Source organism: Gymnoscopelus microlampas (genome assembly GCF_963454915.1).
Source record: "Gymnoscopelus microlampas genome assembly, chromosome: 18".
Lineage (NCBI taxonomy): Eukaryota > Metazoa > Chordata > Actinopteri > Myctophiformes > Myctophidae > Gymnoscopelus > Gymnoscopelus microlampas.
In genome coordinates, this window is record NC_139955.1 from 44,033,416 (window position 1) to 44,055,022 (window position 21,607).

At 42.6% G+C, this 21,607-nt stretch overlaps 2 protein-coding genes across 2 annotated transcripts; one reads left to right on the forward strand and one right to left on the reverse strand.

Moving 5' to 3' along the window:
- Positions 1-14,524: 14,524 nt before the first annotated feature.
- Positions 14,525-14,872, forward strand: LOC311034078 (transcription elongation factor SPT4-like; the record flags this gene model as incomplete). The annotated part of the gene is made up of 1 exon (XM_084041821.1): positions 14,525-14,872. The coding sequence occupies one exon, from the start codon at positions 14,525-14,527 to the stop codon at positions 14,870-14,872; it is 348 nt and encodes a 115-aa protein (XP_083897947.1).
- Positions 14,873-19,325: 4,453 nt separating this feature from the next.
- LOC311034079 (thioredoxin-like protein 1) lies at positions 19,326-20,189 on the reverse strand (the record flags this gene model as incomplete). The annotated part of the gene is made up of 1 exon (XM_084041822.1): positions 19,326-20,189. The coding sequence occupies one exon, from the start codon at positions 20,187-20,189 to the stop codon at positions 19,326-19,328; it is 864 nt and encodes a 287-aa protein (XP_083897948.1).
- Positions 20,190-21,607: the final 1,418 nt, after the last annotated feature.

Below are 21,607 nucleotides of genomic sequence, written 5' to 3' on the forward strand. Positions count from 1 at the left end.
TGAACAAACACTCTGTAGCAATGACACAATATAGAAAAATGAAGAGAATCCCTTACCCTACCTTTTTTAAATAGTTTATTTCATCTTATTTGATGCATCAATTCATTACATGAAATTATGATGATTATGAATGATTTGACCAGTTTTGTTTTGAATACAGATTTCTTATTTCCAATAGACCAGTGGTTCCCAAACTTTTTAGCTCAAGACCCAAAAGAGAAATTAGACAAAATTGCCCCAAACTATCTGTGAAAATGTCAGATCTACAAACTCAAAATGCAGTTGTGTTTTTTTCTTTTTCAACAAAAAAGTTGCGAGCCTATGGATCTGCCATGTTCAAATATGGGTCCTGACCCACTGATTGGGAAACGGTGCTAGAGGCTACTTGAATATGAATTTAAAATCATTTTGTTTATTGAATTATGTTTATTGACCCACATATTGCATTTTCCTGTTTCCTTTGTGTACAGCACACACATATCCACACCCGTAACAGCCCCACCAGCTGACTTCACCATCCAATCGGCATGGGGAAAGTAATGGAGTCCATGGAGGTCAATTTTGAGGTATTTGTACTTTACTTGAGTTTTTCCTATACTTCTACTCCACTACATATTGGATCCAACTATTGTACTTTTACTTCACTACAATTATTTGAAAACTTTAGCTACTAGATTTAGATTATTATTATTATTAACCACTTCAGCCCTACTGTATATACATTTCGGCCATTTGAAAAATAGCCAATCTACAAGCTCACATTGCGTCGAGCTTGTAGATCTGCTATTTTCAAATGATTTTTATACATTTGAAAACTTGAAATGGGACATTCTGCATAATCATTTTTTTTATATTACAGTATTGATACTTTTACTTAAGTAGAACATGCGAGTACTTTTTCCACCACTGATCTGGTGTCAAACCCCCAACCTACAGGTCCCTGGCACCAACCTCCCAAGGAGACAGTGGTCAACGCTCAATAGATCCAGGCCTGGACATTGCCCCCGGCTTGGCCACCCTTCACAAACGGGCTAGTAGCCCCTATAGCCCACTGTGTGCTTGTGGAGAGGAGCAAACGATGGAGCACATTGTTGAAGTTCCTCCTCTCTCCACAAGACTGATAAAGGAGGATACGTTGCCCTCCGTACAGCAGATCAGGAGGCAACTGCTCGGCTTAAGGACTTGATCTCTTGTCTCCGCCTCGTCCTTAACCGGTCAGCCGCCTGACCCATACTACTATATAAAAACATATATATTATAATAATATATATATATGTGTATATATATATATATATATATATATATATATATATATATATATATATATATATATATATATATATATCATATATTATTACATAATAATGTAGTATAATATATTATTACATAATTATAATATATAAAAACATATATATATATATATATATATATATATATATATATATATATATATATATATATATATATATATATTATATATATATATATATAATATATTATTATATAATTATAATATATAAAAACATAATATACTGCATCTTCATCATTGTCATCAGTCAGATGGATGAAATGTATCGATCTGAAAAGGTTTCTCCAGGAGTTATTTGTAGTCCAAAGAGGATGATTCTGGACGATCTTCCCATCTGCCTGGAGTCAAAAGAGTTGTCCGAGTCACTGCCTGAGGAGTCGCGTTCCACTCGACCGCCGCGTGGCTGAACGGGAGAGTCTCTTTTCCCGGCGTTTCGCCCAGGTGGACAGGGGTTTGGCTTTAGGCATCATTTCTGGGCCATGAAACTAGTTAACACGCCTGACTCTCGTTGGTTATCGGTTTAAACTAGACAAATCACTCCCAACTAAGAACGACCATCGTCAACCAAGAGTCACAGGAAATGTCATAACGCCACATCTCCCTACGGACTGATCAGATGAGAGTCTGCCAGCCAAGTACAGATTAGAGCCTGATACGACCGGGGCTTATGCTGAGATGCAGCGATGGGCGCAGCCGTGCCAGAGTCATCCACCGACTGGTCATGGGATCAAAGTGTCCGGTCCCCCCCCCCCCCCCCCCCCCCCCCCCCCCCCCCAGTGGACTAACAGCCGGAGCACAGGTCATAGTCAGGACACTACTTATACTTGAGTTAAAGTACAAAAGTATTGGCATCAAAATATACTTAAAGTACAAAAATGATTGAAAATAGCCGATCTACAAGCTCACAATGTGTCGCGATGCGATGCTTTGTGAGCTTGTAGATCTGTTATTTGAAAATAGCTTATGTATAAAATAGGGCTAAAGTGGTTAACGTATGTTTTATAATATAATAATGTATATCTGCAAAGGAACTAGTAACTAAAGTTTTATAATAATTGTAGTGGAGCAAAAGTATAATATTTGCCTCTGAGATGTAGTGGAGTGGTATAGACAATTGGAGATACTCCAGTAAAAGTACCTCAAAATTGTACTTAAGTAGAGTACTTGACTAAATGTATTTAGCTACTTTACACCACTGGTCACTGGACATAATCTTTGTGAGTCTTCACAGAGAGAGAGAGGTTGTGACAGAAGTGTTCCAAAATGAACTTTGCAAGGTAGTACATCCCTACACAGTTGTGTTCATCCACGTGACACCAGCAGGCATCGTGAACAGGTGCCACACCCAACAGTTTTGATGCTGCTGCCAGTGCCTGCACATTGTCTTTGGAGATGGACCACCTCGATGCTAATACCAGGGCCTGCACATTGTCTGTGGAGATGGACCACCTAGATGCTAATACCAGGGCCTGCACATTGTCTTTGGAGATGGACCACCTCGATGCTAATACCAGGGCCTGCACATTGTCTGTGGAGATGGACACCTAGATGCTAATACCAGGGCCTGCACATTGTCTGTGGAGATGGACCACCTTGATGCTAATACCAGGGCCTGCACATTGTCTTTGGAGATGGACCACCTCGATGCTAATACCAGGGCCTGCACATTGTCTTTGGAGATGGACACCTAGATACTAATACCAGGGCCTGCACATTGTCTGTGGAGATGAGGTACCTTTGAAGTGTAGGCATATCTCAGCGACATGTTGGAGCACCTCGGGTTCCACATCATTGATTTTAACCCTTTTTGATGGGGACTTCACCTTGCTAGATGTGAACATTGTCTTCAAAGTAAGAGCTGAACGCGGCCAGTACATAACGATGATGACAGGGTATCTCCAGTCCCTCACAGCAGAGAATCACATCACATAAACATCTCACTACTCTCCAGTGAGAGAGGTGCATTGGCAGGAATCATTCTACCCAGTTTGGACGACCGATTTGCACGTCAGGACCACTGTGGACCTCCACCAGAGCTTCCTCTTCCCCAACTTTTGGGGTCCTATCGCGCACACATTCAAATCATTCCAGCCACCTCTCCCGATGCTAGACCAGCTGGTTGGTGGAAGAAGGGGAAATAGTCGCTGACAAGGAACTGACTGACAACCGAGTGAACTTCCCTCAACCCAGTCAAGAGTGTCGGACCACCTTTCCTATCCGAACCAGAGGATCAATGACCACCAGCCCTTTTTTTTTTTTGCCTGCCTCCATTCCACCGCCATCGTGAAGAGCCCAGAGTCGAGCACATCTGCCCAGCTGTTATAACATCACTTCCGTGCCAACAAAATGCTCTCCCCAACCCTGCAGAGTCGATATGAATTGATGTGTTCTTTATTTTCGTTTATTGGATATGTTTATTGACCCACATATTGTATATGTATGGTGTAGCTACAGAACGCACGACAAACTGGCTTCAGTAAATATGTCACTTTGTGGCTGAACTTGATCTCTGTCTCCGCCTCCTCCTTAACCCATTAACACCGGTAAAGCATCTGTCATTTTAGATTTTAGCGTTGGCTATTAAAAAAAAAAAAAAAACAGATGTACAAGCTCACAGCGTGACACTTCATGCCACGCTGCGAGCTTGTACATCTGCTATTTGATTTGATTTGATTTGATTTTATTAATTCATGCTTGCAGTGGAGCCAGGGCCCCACTGAAAAACTGCAGAACTTTACATATATATACTGTAGATATAAAAGAGCATTTGCATACAAGAACAGTTAAAAACATTTAAAAAACATTTAAAAACATTTCATTTCGCGGAAGCAGAAGATGAGGACATTTAAAACAGTTCTGGTGGCCATGTTGTTTATACAGTCTGACCAATATTATTATACAGCCTGACTGCCGCATACAGGGTAGAGTTGTTCAGCCTGTTGGTTTTGGCTTTGGGTTTAGGTTCTGACAACTCATGTTGATTCCTCAGTGTCCTGGTAGTATCTATTTCTCTTGTTTGGGGCAGCAGATCATGCAGAGGGTGCTGTTCATCATGCATGTCCCTGACCAGCTTCACTGCCGCTACCTCCCTCCTGGTCTGGTCTATTTTTGAACATTTAAAAAAAACCTTCAGTGTCTGAAATATTTTGAATAATTGACTTTTTTACACAACTCTTTAGTCAGGGCTGTTAGCAAAAAAATTTGGACAGGGCTGACAAAAGCGCCAATTTTTTTCTACATGCTCTCCATCACCATAAGTTTCATTTTGGACGGGGAGCCACGTCATCAAGATGGCGGAATGCGGCCATCTTGGATTTCAAAGATGGCCACCATGTAATAGCTGTAAGTGCCAATATCTCGGCTTCCAAGCCATTTAGAAGGTTAATCTTGGCGTCAAGGAATGCATTTAAGCTATTGAGAATACCACTTTGTGGAGTTCTGCGGCATGCAGTACGTGCATAAATGAAGAATTATGGATCATCATACATGTTTCACAAATGCGTGTCTCTTAAGACTATCTGACCTACTGAAACTTTTGCCACACTGTTTACAGTAGAAAGGTTTTTCTTCAGTGTGCACACGCTGGTGTGTCGTCAGATTACTTAAGAAACTGAAACTCTTGTCACATAGTTTACAGTGGAAAAGTTTTTCTCCAGTGTGAATACGCTGGTGTGTCCTCAGATTACTTAAGACACTAAAACTCTTGTCACATAATTTACAGTGGAAAGGTTTTTCTCCAGTGTGTATACGCTGGTGTGTCCTCAGATGACCTAAGGCACTGAAACTCTTGTCACATAGTTTACAGTAGAAAGGTTTTTCTCCAGTGTGGATACGCTGGTGTGTCGTCAGATTTCCTAAGACACTGAAACTCTTGTCACCTAGTTTACAGTAGAAAGGTTTCTCTCCAGTGTGAATACGTTGGTGTGTCGTCAGACTACCTAAGACACTGAAACTCTTGTCACATAGTTTACAGTAGAAAGGTTTCTCTCCAGTGTGAATACGTTGGTGTGTCGTCAGACTATCTAAGACACTGAAACTCTTGTCACATAGTTTACAGTAGAAAGGTTTTTCTCCAGTGTGAATACGCTGGTGTCTCGTCAGATTACCTAAGACACTGAAACTCTTGTCACATAGTTTACAGTGGAAAGGTTTATTTCCAGTGTGAATACGCTGGTGTGTCTTCAGGTGACTTATCTGATTGAAACTCTTGTTACACTGTTTACAGTAGAAAGGTTTTTCTCCGGTGTGAATACGCTGGTGTGTCCTCAGACTACCTAACTCACTGAAACTCTTGTCACACTGTTTACAGTAGAAAGGTTTTTCTCCAGTGTGAATACGCTGGTGTGTCTTCAGATTACCAAAGTCACTGAAACTCTTGTCACACCATTTACAGTGGAAAGGTTTCTCTCCGGTGTGAATACGCTGGTGTCTGTTCAGATGACCTAAGTCACTGAAACCCTTGTCACACTGTTTACAGTGGAAAGGTTTCTCTCCAGTGTGAACACGCTGGTGTCTGTTCAGACTACCTAAGTCACTGAAACTCTTGTCACACCGTTTACAGTGGAAAGGTTTCTCTCCAGTGTGGACACGCTGGTGTCTGTTCAGACTACCTGACTTACTGAAACCTTTGTCACACTGTTTACAGATGTGAGTTTTCTTTCCTTTGTGAATCGTCTGATTTTTCTTTACATCTCCTGGTTGAGTTAAAACCTCGGTAAACCGTTGATGACTTTGAGATTTTGGTGGGTCTGTGTCTCCTTGTTCCCGGCTGGTTACAGAGCTGACTATTTGCTGACGGGCCTCTGAGCAGATATGTCCATGCCTCAGCGGTTGGCGGTTGAGGTTGTCGTGGCTCGGATGAGACGTGAAGGTCTCATCCGAAGGTACACTCAGAACAGAGCTTAGTGTGGGAGGATTGGGACCAGACTCCTCCCAGGAGTGGCGGTTCATGGTCAGCGCTGCTGCTGTACATAGACTGTGATTGGAACAGAGTTTTAGGTTCTGTTGAGGCTGGAAAATGTGCCTTCTCAATCTCCCTGTATTCTTTGTCTACCAAAGTTCTGTATACCTTTCTCTCACAACACGTGTGGACACACCATCTTCTGGTCTAGAAGTGGAAGTCCAAAGTAACATCACACCTCATATATCTGAGCAGAGCTTTGGTCTGACCTCACTCACAACATAATCGGTTGCCATGCATACCTAGCAACACCGATGTGTGCAGGATGCGGCCCCTCCATAATTGGGCAAGAGTGATGTCATCAATATGACATCATTACCATGACGGCAGAGATCCACATCGAAGCCACGCCATGTGTTTCTCATTTTGTGTGTTTATCATTTACTAATTAGTCAAGTAAATGACAGTTTAAGTTAAGTTTGCGGTACAACATGATGTGGTTAAAACGTCTCACGAAGCTCATAACGGGTGATTATGACGCACCGCTCGTATCAGATATATTGCCAGAATTAACCAAATGTCCAAATCATGGCAGAAATAGTCACTTGTTGATATTCCCATGGTGGCCATCTTTGAAATCCAAGATGGCCGCCTTGTGCCATCTTGATGACTTGGCTCCCCGTCCAAAATGAAACTTATGGTGATGGAGAGCATATAGAAAAAATGTGGCGCTTTTGTCAGCCGTGTCCACATTTTCCTAAAATCTGGTCCTAAGCAACCTGACTATTCTGGTGTTCCACATTCCAATGTAAAAATAAAGATGGACTAATAATAATAGTAATAATAATATTGGATGGTTGGTTGTACAGGATGACCATTTTTGAATGTTTTTCATAACGTTAACCAAAAACTTGTTAATGGTTAATAATTAAGGCGCTCGCATCAAGACGTGTTGCTTGCTGTCCATTGTGTGCTGTAGTACAAAATGATGTCCATGTTGTGCTATAGGACCATAATGGACACATTATGTACATTTTGGTGAATTCATACTACATTTACGCATGTTGATGTTTGACAGGATAATGTCTGTAGCCTGGGATCCAGCCTGCTTCGCTACGTTCGGCGGACTTTTCTTTCTCTCTTCGCTTCTCAGTCTGGAAAGCCTCCTATTGACTCGTTTTGCAGAACTACACTGGAACTACATATGTTACTTTAGGCAACGTCGTTGCTGATTGGATGTTGTTCAAACGAATGACGAAGGAATCACAACGATCACACCGTTTTGTTTGTCCCGCCCCGCACCACAGACCAATCAGGAGCCACGGCACGATTCCAGCCGTCTGCCATGTCCCGCCTCCCTTGGAGATACTGTAGGACAGTGGTTCTCAAACTTTTTCATGTCAAGGACCCCCAAATTGACACTTATTACCCCACGGACCCCCATTTGAAACGATAAGCCGGGGACCCCCAAAAGAGAAGGTTTTTACGGCTCTCTAGCAGTGATTCTCAACCATTTTAATTTCAAGAACCCCCAGTTTGACATGCATTAGGCTGTGAACCCCCATTTAATGGCATTTATACCTCTGGGACCCCAATTCATATGGTAAAATCAATGTTAATTTAACTGAGAGTGTACAAATGTGTACACTCTCAGAGTTACAGACCCATAAGGGTCCATTTGGTTCCTGTCCATCATTTAGCTGGGGACCCCCTGGAACCCCCTCAAGTACCCCTGGGGGTCCCCGTACCCCACTTTGAGAACCAATGCTGTAGGAGGCTTTCCAGACTGATAAGCGAAGAGAGAAAGAAAAGTCCGCCGAACGTAGCGAAGCAGGCTGGATCCCAGGCTATAATGTCTGTGCCAGACTTTTAATACTGCGCAAGCTTTGATTTTTTTAAAGTAGGTATTTCAATGTGCACCGGACCCTGGTATGAAAAGAGTCTTTATGAGAAGAGTAGTAGAGCCAAGCTGGCATGGTGATGAGTGTTTTGGTATTGGTAGGATTGATTGATCCTACCAATATATATATATATATATATATATATATATATATATATATATATATATATATATATATATATATATATATATATATATATATATATATATAACACAATATTTATCTTTGGAACAGAGTCAAACTAAATGTAATGCCTCAACTCTCACACTTCCATGTGCTTGTCAGGGTGTGGGGGTCCCCATTTCAAATATGACTTCTTTTTTTTTTGGGGGGGGGGGGTCTAGCCTAAAGCTACTTGGACAATGTAAAGCTAGACAAGCTGATGAGTGAGATCATTCACCTGAAAGAATGGTACTGGGACAAATTATCCAGTCTCTTCATTGCTTTAACATTTTCAAAAAAAAGTTAGAATCAGTTGATTCTAAAGCGAGCAGAGAAACGTTTTTGTTTTTACAACACACACACATTAACCACTTTAGCCTATTTTATACATAGGCTGTTTGAAAATAGCCGATCTACAAGCTCACAACGCGTCGTGTGCTTGTAGATCTGCCATTTTCAAACATTTCAGTACCTTTTATTTTTGGTACTCTAGGTATATTTTGATGCCAATACTTTCTACTTTTACTCAAGTAACATTTTGAACACGGGCTGTTTAATTGTAACAGAGTGTACATTGCAGTTGATACTTTTACTTAAGTGGATAATGTAAGTACTTTTTCCACCCGTGTGTGTGTGTGTGTGTGTGTGTGTGTGTGTGTGTGTGTGTGTGTGTGTGTGTGTGTGTGTGTGTGTGTGTGTGTGTGTGTGTGTGTGTGTGTGTGTGTGTTGTGCCCTTCATGTGGACATACTAGTCGTGTCATTTTTTATGGCCGTGGAACCATTTTCTAAATGGCCTCGTGATTAAATGGCATTAGAACCCGAGTGAATCAGGGGACAGGGGAAGGCTTTCATTATAATGGACATCTCACTTATATACACACACACACACACACACACACACACACACACACACACACACACACACACACACACAGAAACAGACACACAGACACAGACACACACGTGCCCGTGCAAACACACAACCAATGCAAGGCCTTGCATGCACTATATCATTTATATTTACTCAAGCGCCGTTCTTACTGTAGGAACAATTTTTAAGTAGTTTTACTTTACTTGAGTATTTCCATTTTTTCAATACTTCTACTCCACAAAGTTTCGGAGGCAAATATTGTACTCTTACTCCACTGCAATCATTTGAACACTTTAGTTACTAGTTACTTTGCAGAATTAGATTCTTATTAGAAAACATTGACCCACTTAAGCCCTATGTTATGCTTTGGCTATTGAAAGTATAGCCAAATAGCCGATCTACAAGCTGGTTATTTTTCAAAGAATTGACAAATAAAACACATTTTTAAAAGGTGTGTAATGGGACATTCTTCATAATGAGTACTTTTACTTTTGGTATTGAGTACTTCTTCCACTGCTGAGTGGGGGCAAACAGAGGGCATGATACTTTAACAGCTCGTGTGTGTGTGTGTGCGCGCGCGTGCGTGCGCTGGGATGCACAATCACTCCATAAATGCAGACAATGAGCCGACATCGATCTTGCTGTCGATTTACAAGCTACAAGCCGATCTATGCGTTGTACAAGCTCACAATGCGTTGCTTCGCGACACATTGTGAGCTCGTAGATCGGCTATTTTCAAATGGCCGAAATGTATATAGGGCTGAAGTGGTTAATGTATGTTTTGTAATAATAATGATCAAAATTGTTTTTCCATTTTTAACTCATTCACTTCCACAGACGATTCTGACAACTTTTTTTTCTTTTTTTGGTGTTTCCACTAGATGGCGCTCTTCGCTATCACATGAGTGACCATGGATCGATCATACTGGAGATACATAGTCTGTGACTACTTGAAAAAGGTAAGCACATTAAAAAATGGCTGGCAGTGGGTGATTCATTTATTTATTTATAGAGGATATGCGCATGCTTAAAGTGAATGGCACATCGAGTGGCAAAGAAACATGCAAAATGAGTTTAACATTGTTTAATGTTTAATGCAATCAGATATGACTTTTCTGTTTGGATGCATGGGCTGTCAAGGCCAGAAAGTATTTTTTTGACACTCAGTAGGCATTCCTGCATAACTTCCGGGTTTGATGATGATGTCACACGCATATCCTCTATTCTGACAGTGAATGGGTTAACCCTATACATCTTGTGTTATACAGTACTTAACAGTAGTTGCATGCCACTGTTGCACACCGAAAATAGCTTCTATAGATCTACTTTTTTTCCGCTTTATCGTCCCTCCCTTACTCTAAAAGATCACAAGAGTTTTTCTCGTGAAGATCAGGAAAATTGTCCCGGCAATGTCTATTTCTGAAATTTTACTAACCTGCGCGCGCGCACATGCACGTGTGTGCGCATTTTTAACCATATAGGCCTAAAGCCGAAACAATTGCAGATCTACAAGCTCACAACGTGTGAGCTTTTAGATCGGCTATTTTTTGGTGCACGAAACCAGCAAGCATCTAAGTGTAAATCAGGCATAACTCTATCTCTAGATGTCTAATCCTAACTCTAACATCAACCTTTTTCTAATTGTAAACATTATCTCTAAAAGTAATTTAAAATCATTTTAAGAACCATTTTTCTTATGAGGTCCAGGAAAATGGTCCTCACAACTTCAACCCCCCCCCTCCCCCCCAAAAAAAATGTATTCTATACTTGTGGGGACAATCGGCCCTCACAAGTAATACACATACACACACACACACACACACACACACACACACACACACACACACACACACACACACACACACACACACACACACACACACACACACCGCACACACACACACACACACACACACACACACACACACACACACACACACACACACACCGGATATGTGAGCACGGCAGGCAACAAGCACCATCCACTGGCTGACAGTTTGACAATAGCTTTCTGACAGGTCCGGGCCAGCTCGTTTAAACAAGTACCTCTACACACACACACACACACACACACACACACACACACACACACACACACACACACACACACACACACACACACACACACACACACACACACACACAGAGACTACACCTCTCTCTCTCCTTGTGTCTCACTATCTCTCTCTCCCTCCTCTTTTTCTTGTCATGTCCTCACCTAGCTTGTCATCTTCGTGTTTCTGTTCCCGTCCCCTCTCCTTGTCTCACGTACACACACACACACACACACACACACACACACACACACACACACACACACACACACACACACACACACACACACACACACACACACACACACACACACACACACACACACACACACACACACACACACTCGTATGCTGACGTACACGCACACACGCACCACTTCTCGTGGTCGTAGAGACTCGTAAGCTCCACCTCCACCCATAGCTTTCCAGGAACAACCGATCCAAAGGTACCAACCCTACATATATATATATATATATATATATATATATATATATATATATATATATATATATATATATATATATATATATATATATATATATATATATATACATACATACATACATACATACATACATATATATATATATATATATATATATATATATATATATATATATATATATATATATATATATATATATATATATATATATATATATATATATATATATATACATACATACATACACATACATACATACATACATACATACATATATACATATATATATATATATATATATATATATATATATATATATATATACATACATACATATATACATACATACATACATACATACATACATACATACATACATACATATATATATATATATATATATATATATATATATATATATATATATATATATATATATATATATATAAACAAACATATGTATTAATAGGAATATAATAATTTTATTATTACTTTTTATCTCCATAAACTAATCAAACATAGTCCAATAACCCCATAAGCCAGGGGTCTTCAACAGGGGGTCCGGGACCCCTAGGGAGTCCTCAGAGTTACTACAGGGGGTCCGCCAAATCTTTGGGGGATAAGATTTGTTTTTTTTACATTAACCACTTGAACCTTAGCATTCCTTTTCTGAGGAGAACTTTAGCCAAAAATAGCAGATCTACAAGCTTGCAACGCCTCGCACTGCGAGGCGTTGTGAGCTTGTAGATCGGCTATTTTTGGCAAAGAGGTGTTTGGAGTAGAGGGGAAAAAAGAGCAGACCAAGTAAACAAAAAAGTTGAATCTAAAACACAGTGTTATACAATATAGAGGGGGCCCCTGCTTCATCTCTTTCTCAGCTAGGGGGTCCTTGGCCTGAAAACGTTGAAGACCCCTGCCATAAGCTATACTTTTTTTTGTTTTTAAATGAAAGTAAAAATACAAACTTCACTTTTTAAAACCCTTTTGGTGTCGTTCAATACCCAGCAGCTATAAAAGGACCAGCAGCTCCCCTGAGAGCTCATTTCTCCACCAAGGAGACAGCGTCTCAATCCAGATATCCCCCCCTAATGCCCTAAGACCCTCACACACTTAATTGACGTAACCTAGTGCTTGAGTATGAGAGGCTGCAATGGCTCCAAACGGTATAAATATAGGAATGGGAGAGCGGTCCTTCATTCATGACCCTTTCCTTAACTTTGCAAACTCTTACTTGTACTTTCTGTGTGACGCGTTTCAATTACAGTTGTCCTGTCCTGTGCTTTAAGGGCTGTGCGTTCAGTCATTGAATGTGACAAAGTGCATGTACTCAAGTACTGTACTTAAGGACATTTTTTTGTCAGAATGCATAAAGGGGTCAAAACCTTTGAAAAAATGTTGAATTATTTTTTACTTTACTTGAGTATTTCCAATTTCCAATACTTTCACTTCTATTCCACTACATCTCAGAGGCAAATATAGTACTTTTCATCCACTACAATTATTTGACAACTTTAATTACTAGTTTGTAGATTTAGAATATTATTACAAAACATACAGTAACCACTTAAGCCCTACTGTATATAGACTTCGACTATACAGTAGACTTCGGCTATGTAGGCTATCTTCGACTATACAGTAGACTTCGGCTATGTAGTAACTCTGAGGACCCCTAGGGGGTCCTCAGAGTTACTACAGGGGGTCCGCCAAATCTTTGTGTGATATGATTTTTCTTTTTACCATAACCACCCGAAACCTAGCATCCCTTTTCTGAGGAGAACTTTAGCCAAAAATAGCAGATCTACAAGCCCACAACGCCTCGCGCTGCGAGGCGTTGTGGGCTTGTAGATCTGCTATATTTGGCAAAGAGGTATAGGTGTAGAGGGAAAAAAGACCAGACCAAGTAAACAAAAAAAAGTATAATTTACTCGAGCACCTGCCCCTCAAAATGTCTGTGCACGCCACTGCTAGAGAGCCAGTGAGCCAGTAAGACCCTGACAGATAGAAAGTGTCATTGATGCACATCAAGATAAGCCATTTATTCAGATGGATGGTGGGAGAATTTGAAGCATCAATGCATCTGTTGTCTTCAGCTCCACAGCAATTATTACTAATTTGAACCGTTTCGAATGAAACGAAAGACGTACACAGACAGACAGACAGACAGACAGACAGACAGACAGACGTGGATCTCTGACTTCATGTGATATGAACACTGATGATGGTGGCATGACATGAAATGTTTGCTGCAATTTAAACTTTGAGCACTTAATTAAGCATGGAAAAATAAAGAGAAAATTATTGTCTTAGTCACTGTGTCTTCCTTACGCTTTTTTGTGCAGTGCAAGACTTGTTTTCCCACTCTTTCCCCCCTACGTTGAGAGTACCACACCTACCATCAACATACAATAGTGTACTTTTACTCCACTGCAATTATTTGAAAACTTTTACTAGTTACTTTATAGATTTTGATTATAATTGCAAAACAAACATTAACCACTTCAGCCCTGTATACATTTCGGCCATTTGAAAATAGCCGATCTACAAGCTCACAATGCGTCGCGATGCAACTACTTTTAGTACTGTAAGTACATGTTGTTTTGTTACCAATACTTTCATACTTTTACTCAAGTAAATTTTGAATTCCGGACTTTGCAGTATTGCTACTTTCTACTTAAGTAAAACATGCAAGTACTTGTTCCACCACTGCTGACATCAGGACGTCCAAGGTAAACCGCCCATGTCTGATATGACATCATAGTGACATCATAATGGACATCATATAGTGCAAATTAAAACCAGACGGTACACAGTGCGGCAAGGGCTGTAATCGTTCACACACCGACCACGCGACGCGTAACACCGACTGACGCGACACGTAATAATGGAGACCATTCCCAAAGAACTTCGCCAGCTGCGCGCGTGTCTCCTCTGCTCCCTGGTGAAGACGGCCGAGCAGTTCGAGTACGACGGCTGCGACAACTGCGAGCCGCACCTCCAGATGCGGGGCAGCCGGGAGACGGTGCACGAGTGCACCAGCTCCTCGTTCGATGGCGTGGCGGCCGTGATGAGCCCCGGCGACAGCTGGGTGGCCCGCTGGCAGAGGATCGGGGCGTTCCGGCCGGGCGTCTACGCCGTGTCGGTGACCGGGCGGCTGCCGACCGACGTGGTGACGGAGCTGCAGGGCCGAGACGTCGCGTACAAATCTAGAGATACCGCGGTGAAGACATAAGAAGGATAATAATATTGACCTACTTGCTCCCCACGGGGGGGAAATTCTGTTTTCAGCTCAACCCAGCCGATCGCTGGCCACAAGGGACACGGACGGGGTTGCCAGATCTGCTTATTATAATTTCCCCGCAAGATTTTATTTGAAAATAGCCGATCTACAGAGTTGATGATTGACAGGCAAAATCCCTCAACAGCGACACCCGCAGGCAAAGTTTTATTTTTTCATTGCAGTTGAAAAGGCTTAAGAAATGTGAGAGAAAAACACCTGCCATGGATCACTGGAGTGGATTTTTTTGTTAAACTTTTTATACACGTTTGAAGGACCATGACAAAGACTTTTAATGTGTGGTAAAACTGAACGTCATGAAACCTTTAACTAAAAACAACACACTTTACAAAAATATACAACTTTATGCGAGTAGTCAGTACTAGTAGTATCAGTATTTTAGTGCATGTATGGATATGTGAAAGTGTAGTGTATGTGCAAGCGCAAAAGCAACCAAACAAAACTGTTGCCTGGTAGGAGAGAGAGAATGACCTTGGCCAGCCTGCTTGAATACTCCAGGGACGAGTGGAGTCAGGTGTGTCTCGTCCCATAGACGCATCCCTGGCAGGCTGGCCCTCTCCTCCTACACAGGACAGAAAAGAACAAACCATTAGGATCACATACAAACGGAACAAACAGATGACCCCAAGCATAGTTAAGGGGCCATCACACTGGGGACTCCCCAGACAGCCTCTCTCACCATTCAGCTATGCCGCCCATAGCCAGGGACGTGCACAGATAGACTCTAGGTGATACTAGAGCACCTGCCCACCTGCCCTGTGCCCTCTTAACCAGGAGTGCCCTTTTGAAAAAAAAGTTGTTTTTTTTCCAGTTTACAGCAGGGGTCTTCAACAGGGGGTCCGGGACCCCTAGGGGGTACGCCAAATCTTTATGTGATATGATTTTTCTTTTTACCATAACCACTCGAAACCTAGCATCCCTTTTCTGAGGAGAACTTTAGCCAAAAGGGCTTGTAGATCGGCTATTTTTGGCAAAGAGGTATAGGTGTAGAGGGAAAAAAGAGCAGACCAAGTAAACAAAAAAAAGTATAATTTACTTGAGCACCTGCCCCTCAAAATGTCTGTGCACGCCACTGCCCATAGCGGGGTTGGTGTTTCCCCAGCTTATGGTGATTTGGTTAGTTCTGTGGTTCTCGACATTTTTTCTGGATCACAGGGCCCACTTGGAAAAGTGTTTGCGTGGCCCACTCATCTGACCTCTTAACAAGGCAGCTATTCGGCTCGGTGTTAAGTGGTCAGATGGATGGGGCTGTGTGCATTTTCATAAGCATGTTCTCTCCAATCAATCGATTATGTTCCGGCGGAACTAACGTAGTTCTTTTTATTTTTCGGGGGTGTTAATGTTATTGATTTGCCAGGTGTGAAATGGTGTCACTTCACACATGGGTGGTAATTCAATTTTACTTTACAGGGAAAGATCAGGGAAGTGTGAAGGGGTCGGCTGTCACATCTGTATTATTCCTCCCCTCACTCGTGAACAGGTACTTACTTAATCCTCCTCGTCCCAAGTGGGACATAAGGCTTTGAGGATCTGCCTCCATCGGGACCTGTCTTGTGCTGCATGTCTTGCTTAGCCCACGTAAGGTTCATCTTAAGCTCAGCTGTCACGGTTTTCGTCGCCAGGTGGTTTTGGGTCAACCTTGACTCCTTTTCCCTGCTGGGGTACATCTCAGTGCAACCTTTGGGATTCGATCCTGGGACATTCGGAGCACATGTGAACAAGTGCTACAGTATATAGCTCGCATTGGGACTTCTTCCCCCTTTCTCAACCTTTTTTTTTTAAGATCATGTGGATATTTCATATGGATGGACCCATATTAAATATCCACATATTGGATATATGGACCATTCTTTAGCTTATCAGATGATTTGTGTCCGGAGGAGCGAGCCGGTAATTCAAACTCTGCCATTGTGTTGTTGTTTTGCCAAATATAGGATTACTGTATTATTGTTACAGTATAACTGACTGAAAACATTATTCCAGTGATCTCCGGGGGTAGAGTATCTCACTCCCATGGGAATAATGTTGTTTAGTGCTTAGCCTATTACCGAACAAATGCATTTCCATTATATTCACCCGAGTTCAAGCATAGAAATGAGGAATTAGCATTTAAATACGATACGATGCTTGTCCCTATATTATTTGAGCCAGAGAGTATATAGCCTACGTCGAGGAACGCATATCGTCTCTGTCGGGTGGAAACCTCATACGCTGAAAACGATTACTTTTCATAATTCAAAATCAGCAGATCCGCAAGCTTGAAACGCGGCGCGGTTGCGGATCTGCTACTTTCGTGTGACGATCTACAAGCTCACAGCGTGTCGCATCGCGACGCGAGCTTGTAGATCTTGTAGATCTGCTATTTTCACTACTCAAGTAACATTTGGAATTCCGGACTTTTACTTGTAACAGAGTACTTCTACATTGCAGTATTGGTACTTTTCCCACCACTGGTTATTACAAAGAACACCGTGCTTCGTCTTTCATATGGCCTTTGGAAAAGTGTTAGCCTCAGGTCTCAATGGGTTAACCCATTAAGACCTGGAACGCATCTGTGTCACTTTAGATTTCTTTGGTTATTCAAAAATAGCTGCTATTTTTGAAAAATCTTGAATTTATTTTTTTAGATTTTTTTTCTGTTTTAAGAATCGCCTCAGGTCTTAACACATTGACCGCCAGAGGTTAATGTCATAATGTACTCACCAGTGCCAACGTTTTATTGTTGTTTTTTTCACGTCGCCATAGACCTTGTTAAAATCCTTAAAATTGAGCTGTGCACTGTTTGTAAACATCGTGGAGATCTGCCTGGTTTGAGCAGTGAAGACCACGTGTCAAACGGTGCCTCCATGTTGTGGTTAGAACGGTTTATGTTAAACAGTGATCACCGAGGAGAAAAAACTACAAGGAGAAAATGGGATCTCAGTTTCGTCATTAGAACGAGGGCCCACGGGATCGGCAAAACCGGATCCCGAATAATTCTGTTTCCGGTGGTGTTACAATGAAATGTGCCGTATCGAAAATTGAAAAAAGTTTTTTTTTCTTCGAAAAAAAGGAAAAAGCTACGGGATCTGCCCTTTACGGTTGGATTTATCGGCCCGTAGGCTACGGGCCTGGCGGTGGTAGTGTTAAAGGGTTAAATTGTCAATTCACTGTCATCTGGGGTTAGGGTTAAAAAAAATCACATGGGGACTCCCCTGGGGGGTCACATCCCACGGGTTGAGAACCACTGCTCTACACCAAACCTCTTTGCTGATAATATCTACAAGGTTGTGAGCTTGTAGATCGGCTTTTGTCGTCTACTGTTCCCCTCATGATATGGGTTCTAGGGTTCAAGTGGTTAATGAAACAAATATATCACACATAGATTTGGAGCCCCCACCCCTGTTGTAACTCTGAGGACCCCCTAGGGCAGTGGTTCTCAAACTTTTTCATGTCAAGGACCCCCAAATTGACCCTTATTAGCCCGCGGACCCCCATTTGAAAAGATATGCCTCAGGGACCCCCACAAGAGAAGATTTTTATGTCTCTAGCGGTGATTCTTAACCATTTTAATTTCAAGGACCCCCAGTTTGACATGCATTAGGCTACGGACCCCCATTTAATTACATTTCTATCTCTGGGACCCCAATTTATATCCTAAAATCGATGCGGGTCCATTTGGTTCCATTTGTACACTCTCAGAGTTACAGACCCCATAAGGGTCCATTTGGTTCCTTACTAACCATCATTTAGCTGGGGACCCCCTGGAACTCCCTCAAGGACCCCTGGGGGTCCCCGGACCCCACTTTGAGAACCAAGGCCCTAGGGGTCCCGGACCCCCTATTGAAGAGGTTCCCAAACTTTTTTAGCTCAAGACCCAAGAGAAATCTGATGTTTGCCCGGGAAACCAAACTAGTGAAAATAGCAGATCTGCTATTTTCACTATAGTTCTTGAACATGTGTTTTCTAATTTAGGTTATTTATTTCATTTTATTTTATTCATGAAATATAAATATAAAAATGCTTGAATTTGTCATCAACTCATGAAAAGTTGTGCATTTTCATGTAAATCTTTTAAAATGATAATAGTTCATGGCAAAAAATAAAGGGATATTCACTCGCGAGTGTTGCCAGATTCTCCGAGAGAAACAAGCAACTAGGTCTAGGAAAACCAGCTCAAAAGAAGCAACTATGGGCCACATGAGCACTTTAACATATACATAAGCTATTTGAAAATAGCAGATCTACAAGCTCACAACGCGTCGGGTCGCATCGCGACGCGTTGCGAGCTTGTAGATCGGCTATTTTCAAATAGAATCTTGCGGGGAAATTATGATTAGCAGATCTGGCAACCCTGCCCACTGTTTGGGAAACGGTGATCTACAATAATCGTCCTTCTCCCTCCGACTCAGTGACTGTCTTCTCCCGCTTTCCCGTGAACCCGTTTGAAGTCGTTCATATTGGTGAACTGCACCGGGGTCCCGATGAAGGTCAGGCGATTGATCTGCGTCGTCTCCTCGTCGCCCTGATTGGACGCCACGAACAGCGTGACGCTCTGCACGTTCTGGAACTTGACGTAGCACAGCGGGATGGCGGCGTCGCCTCCGAGGTGGTCCTCCGACAGCTCCAGGACTTGCGTGGCCTTACCGCGCTCGGCGTCGGCGAAGTCCATCGACGGCAGGTTGATGAACACCTTGACCGACTTGGGGGCTCGGCCAATGTCCGAGGATCGCAGCTTCATGGAGAAGAGCTTGACGGGCAGGTTGAAGGCGACGGTTATCAGCAGCTGCTCGTCGCAGTCGGACTCCAGGTACGAGGAGTCCGACTTGTCCAGGCAGTTTTCAAAGCCGCGGCCGTCGCTCTCGTTGAGACACTCGCAGCCGGCTCTGTCGACCAAATGCATCAGGTCCAGATATCCCTTCGGAACGCTCGGGTCCCTGGGGTCGTCCTCGACGTGCCGTTCGGTCTTCTCCTCCAGAGCCGCGGCGTTCACGCCCTCGTACTGATCCACGCGGAGTCCGTTCCGGAAAAACAGGAAGGTGGGCGTGGCCTCGATGTTGTTGACCGCTGCCGTCACCTTGCAGACCTGGACGTCCGCTTGGAGAAAAGTGACGTCCGGGTACCTGTTGCTCAGCATGTTGAACGCTGGGCCTATCCTGACACAGGGTCCACACCCGGCCATGGTGAACTTGACCACAGTGAGCCTCGACCCGGAGGCCGCCAGTGCCGACTGAAAGTCAGAGTCCGACGCAATTGCCTTCACCCCGACCATGGTACTACGCACAACCGTACCGTCGATTTAATTAATCAATCAAATAGTACAATATTAACAGTTATAACACACGTAGGGATGTTACTTTACAGTAACAAACTAACGTCTGATTGTAAGTCTGTGTTCCCTTCAGGAAAGCCTTGTCAGCGGACAGGCCTTGTGATCAATACCCGGGGAGGTCAAGGGATTCGGTTCTAGACTTGATATATATATAATGTCATAGGTTCTCGTAGGATGTCGAAGCTATCGTCCTGTTCTGAGGCGTTCTCGTTCCTTTTATACACTGTTACCGTGATGTAGATGGTCCACGTTTGGATTGGATGCTGTGACGTAGTAGGTGTCCATATCTGGGTTGAAGGAAGCCCATATTTAGGAACTGCAGTCAACGACATATTACATCATCGAGAAAGGTGTGCTCAGTGAGGTGCAAATCTCCACCAGGAGATGTCATCACCGATGTCATCAATATATCACGACAGTCCTGCCCAAATATGGAGTAGGATAGGGGGAAAAGTGACTCTCTACAGTGCAGATTAGATAGTCACAAGCTGAGTGATCTTACTTTCAACAGCCTATCTTTTGATACATAAACTCTTTAACTGACAATGACAAGATTTCTCGTCATATTTTGCTAAGGCTCAGTGACGAGAATGACGAGATGTTGTGTTTTCAGTGGTTTTACGCTAGATGGTGCTGTTCGCTAACACATGAGTGACCATTGCATTCTCGGTCACACCGATCCAGCAGATCACGTGATCGCAAGATCTCCTCTACCATTCGCTTCCATGGTATTCGAATTGGGAAAAAAACACCTTTTTCTCGCCTCCCTGGATTTCCTCCACTTTTTTTGACGAGACATGCTATATTCAATGGCCTCTAACAAGGGGGGGGGTCACAGAGGGGGGGGTCCATGTTTAGCAACGACTGGGGGATTGATCATACCGGAGATAAATATTCTGTGACTAGTTGAAATGGCAAGTCCTAACCTAACCTACCCCCCTACCCCCGCCCCCCTCTCTCCTTCTCCTTTTGTACATATTTCTCACTCTTCATACCAGTAACCTGTAAACTGATTGTATGACATTCTATAGTAGTTGTGTATATCTGTCTGTCTCTTATATGTCATCATGATTTGTGTGCATGGGGAACTCATTTGAAACAAGCTCAGTGCTTTTATGAGTCTTCCAGTTTAGTAGACCTTGTATTGTGAATTTGTACTTCCATGTACTGTTGTTCTCATGTCTTACTAAATAAAGTACATCAATCAATCAAAGGAAAACGACAAATCGCTGGCAGTGTTTTATTTCTGGCAGTCAAATAGTTAAATGTGTCTGAAAATGTGAGTGAAATAAAACTCCTGCGCTGCCGTACCCGGGGGGGGGGGGGGGGGGGGGGGGGGGGTAGTAAAGAAATACTTT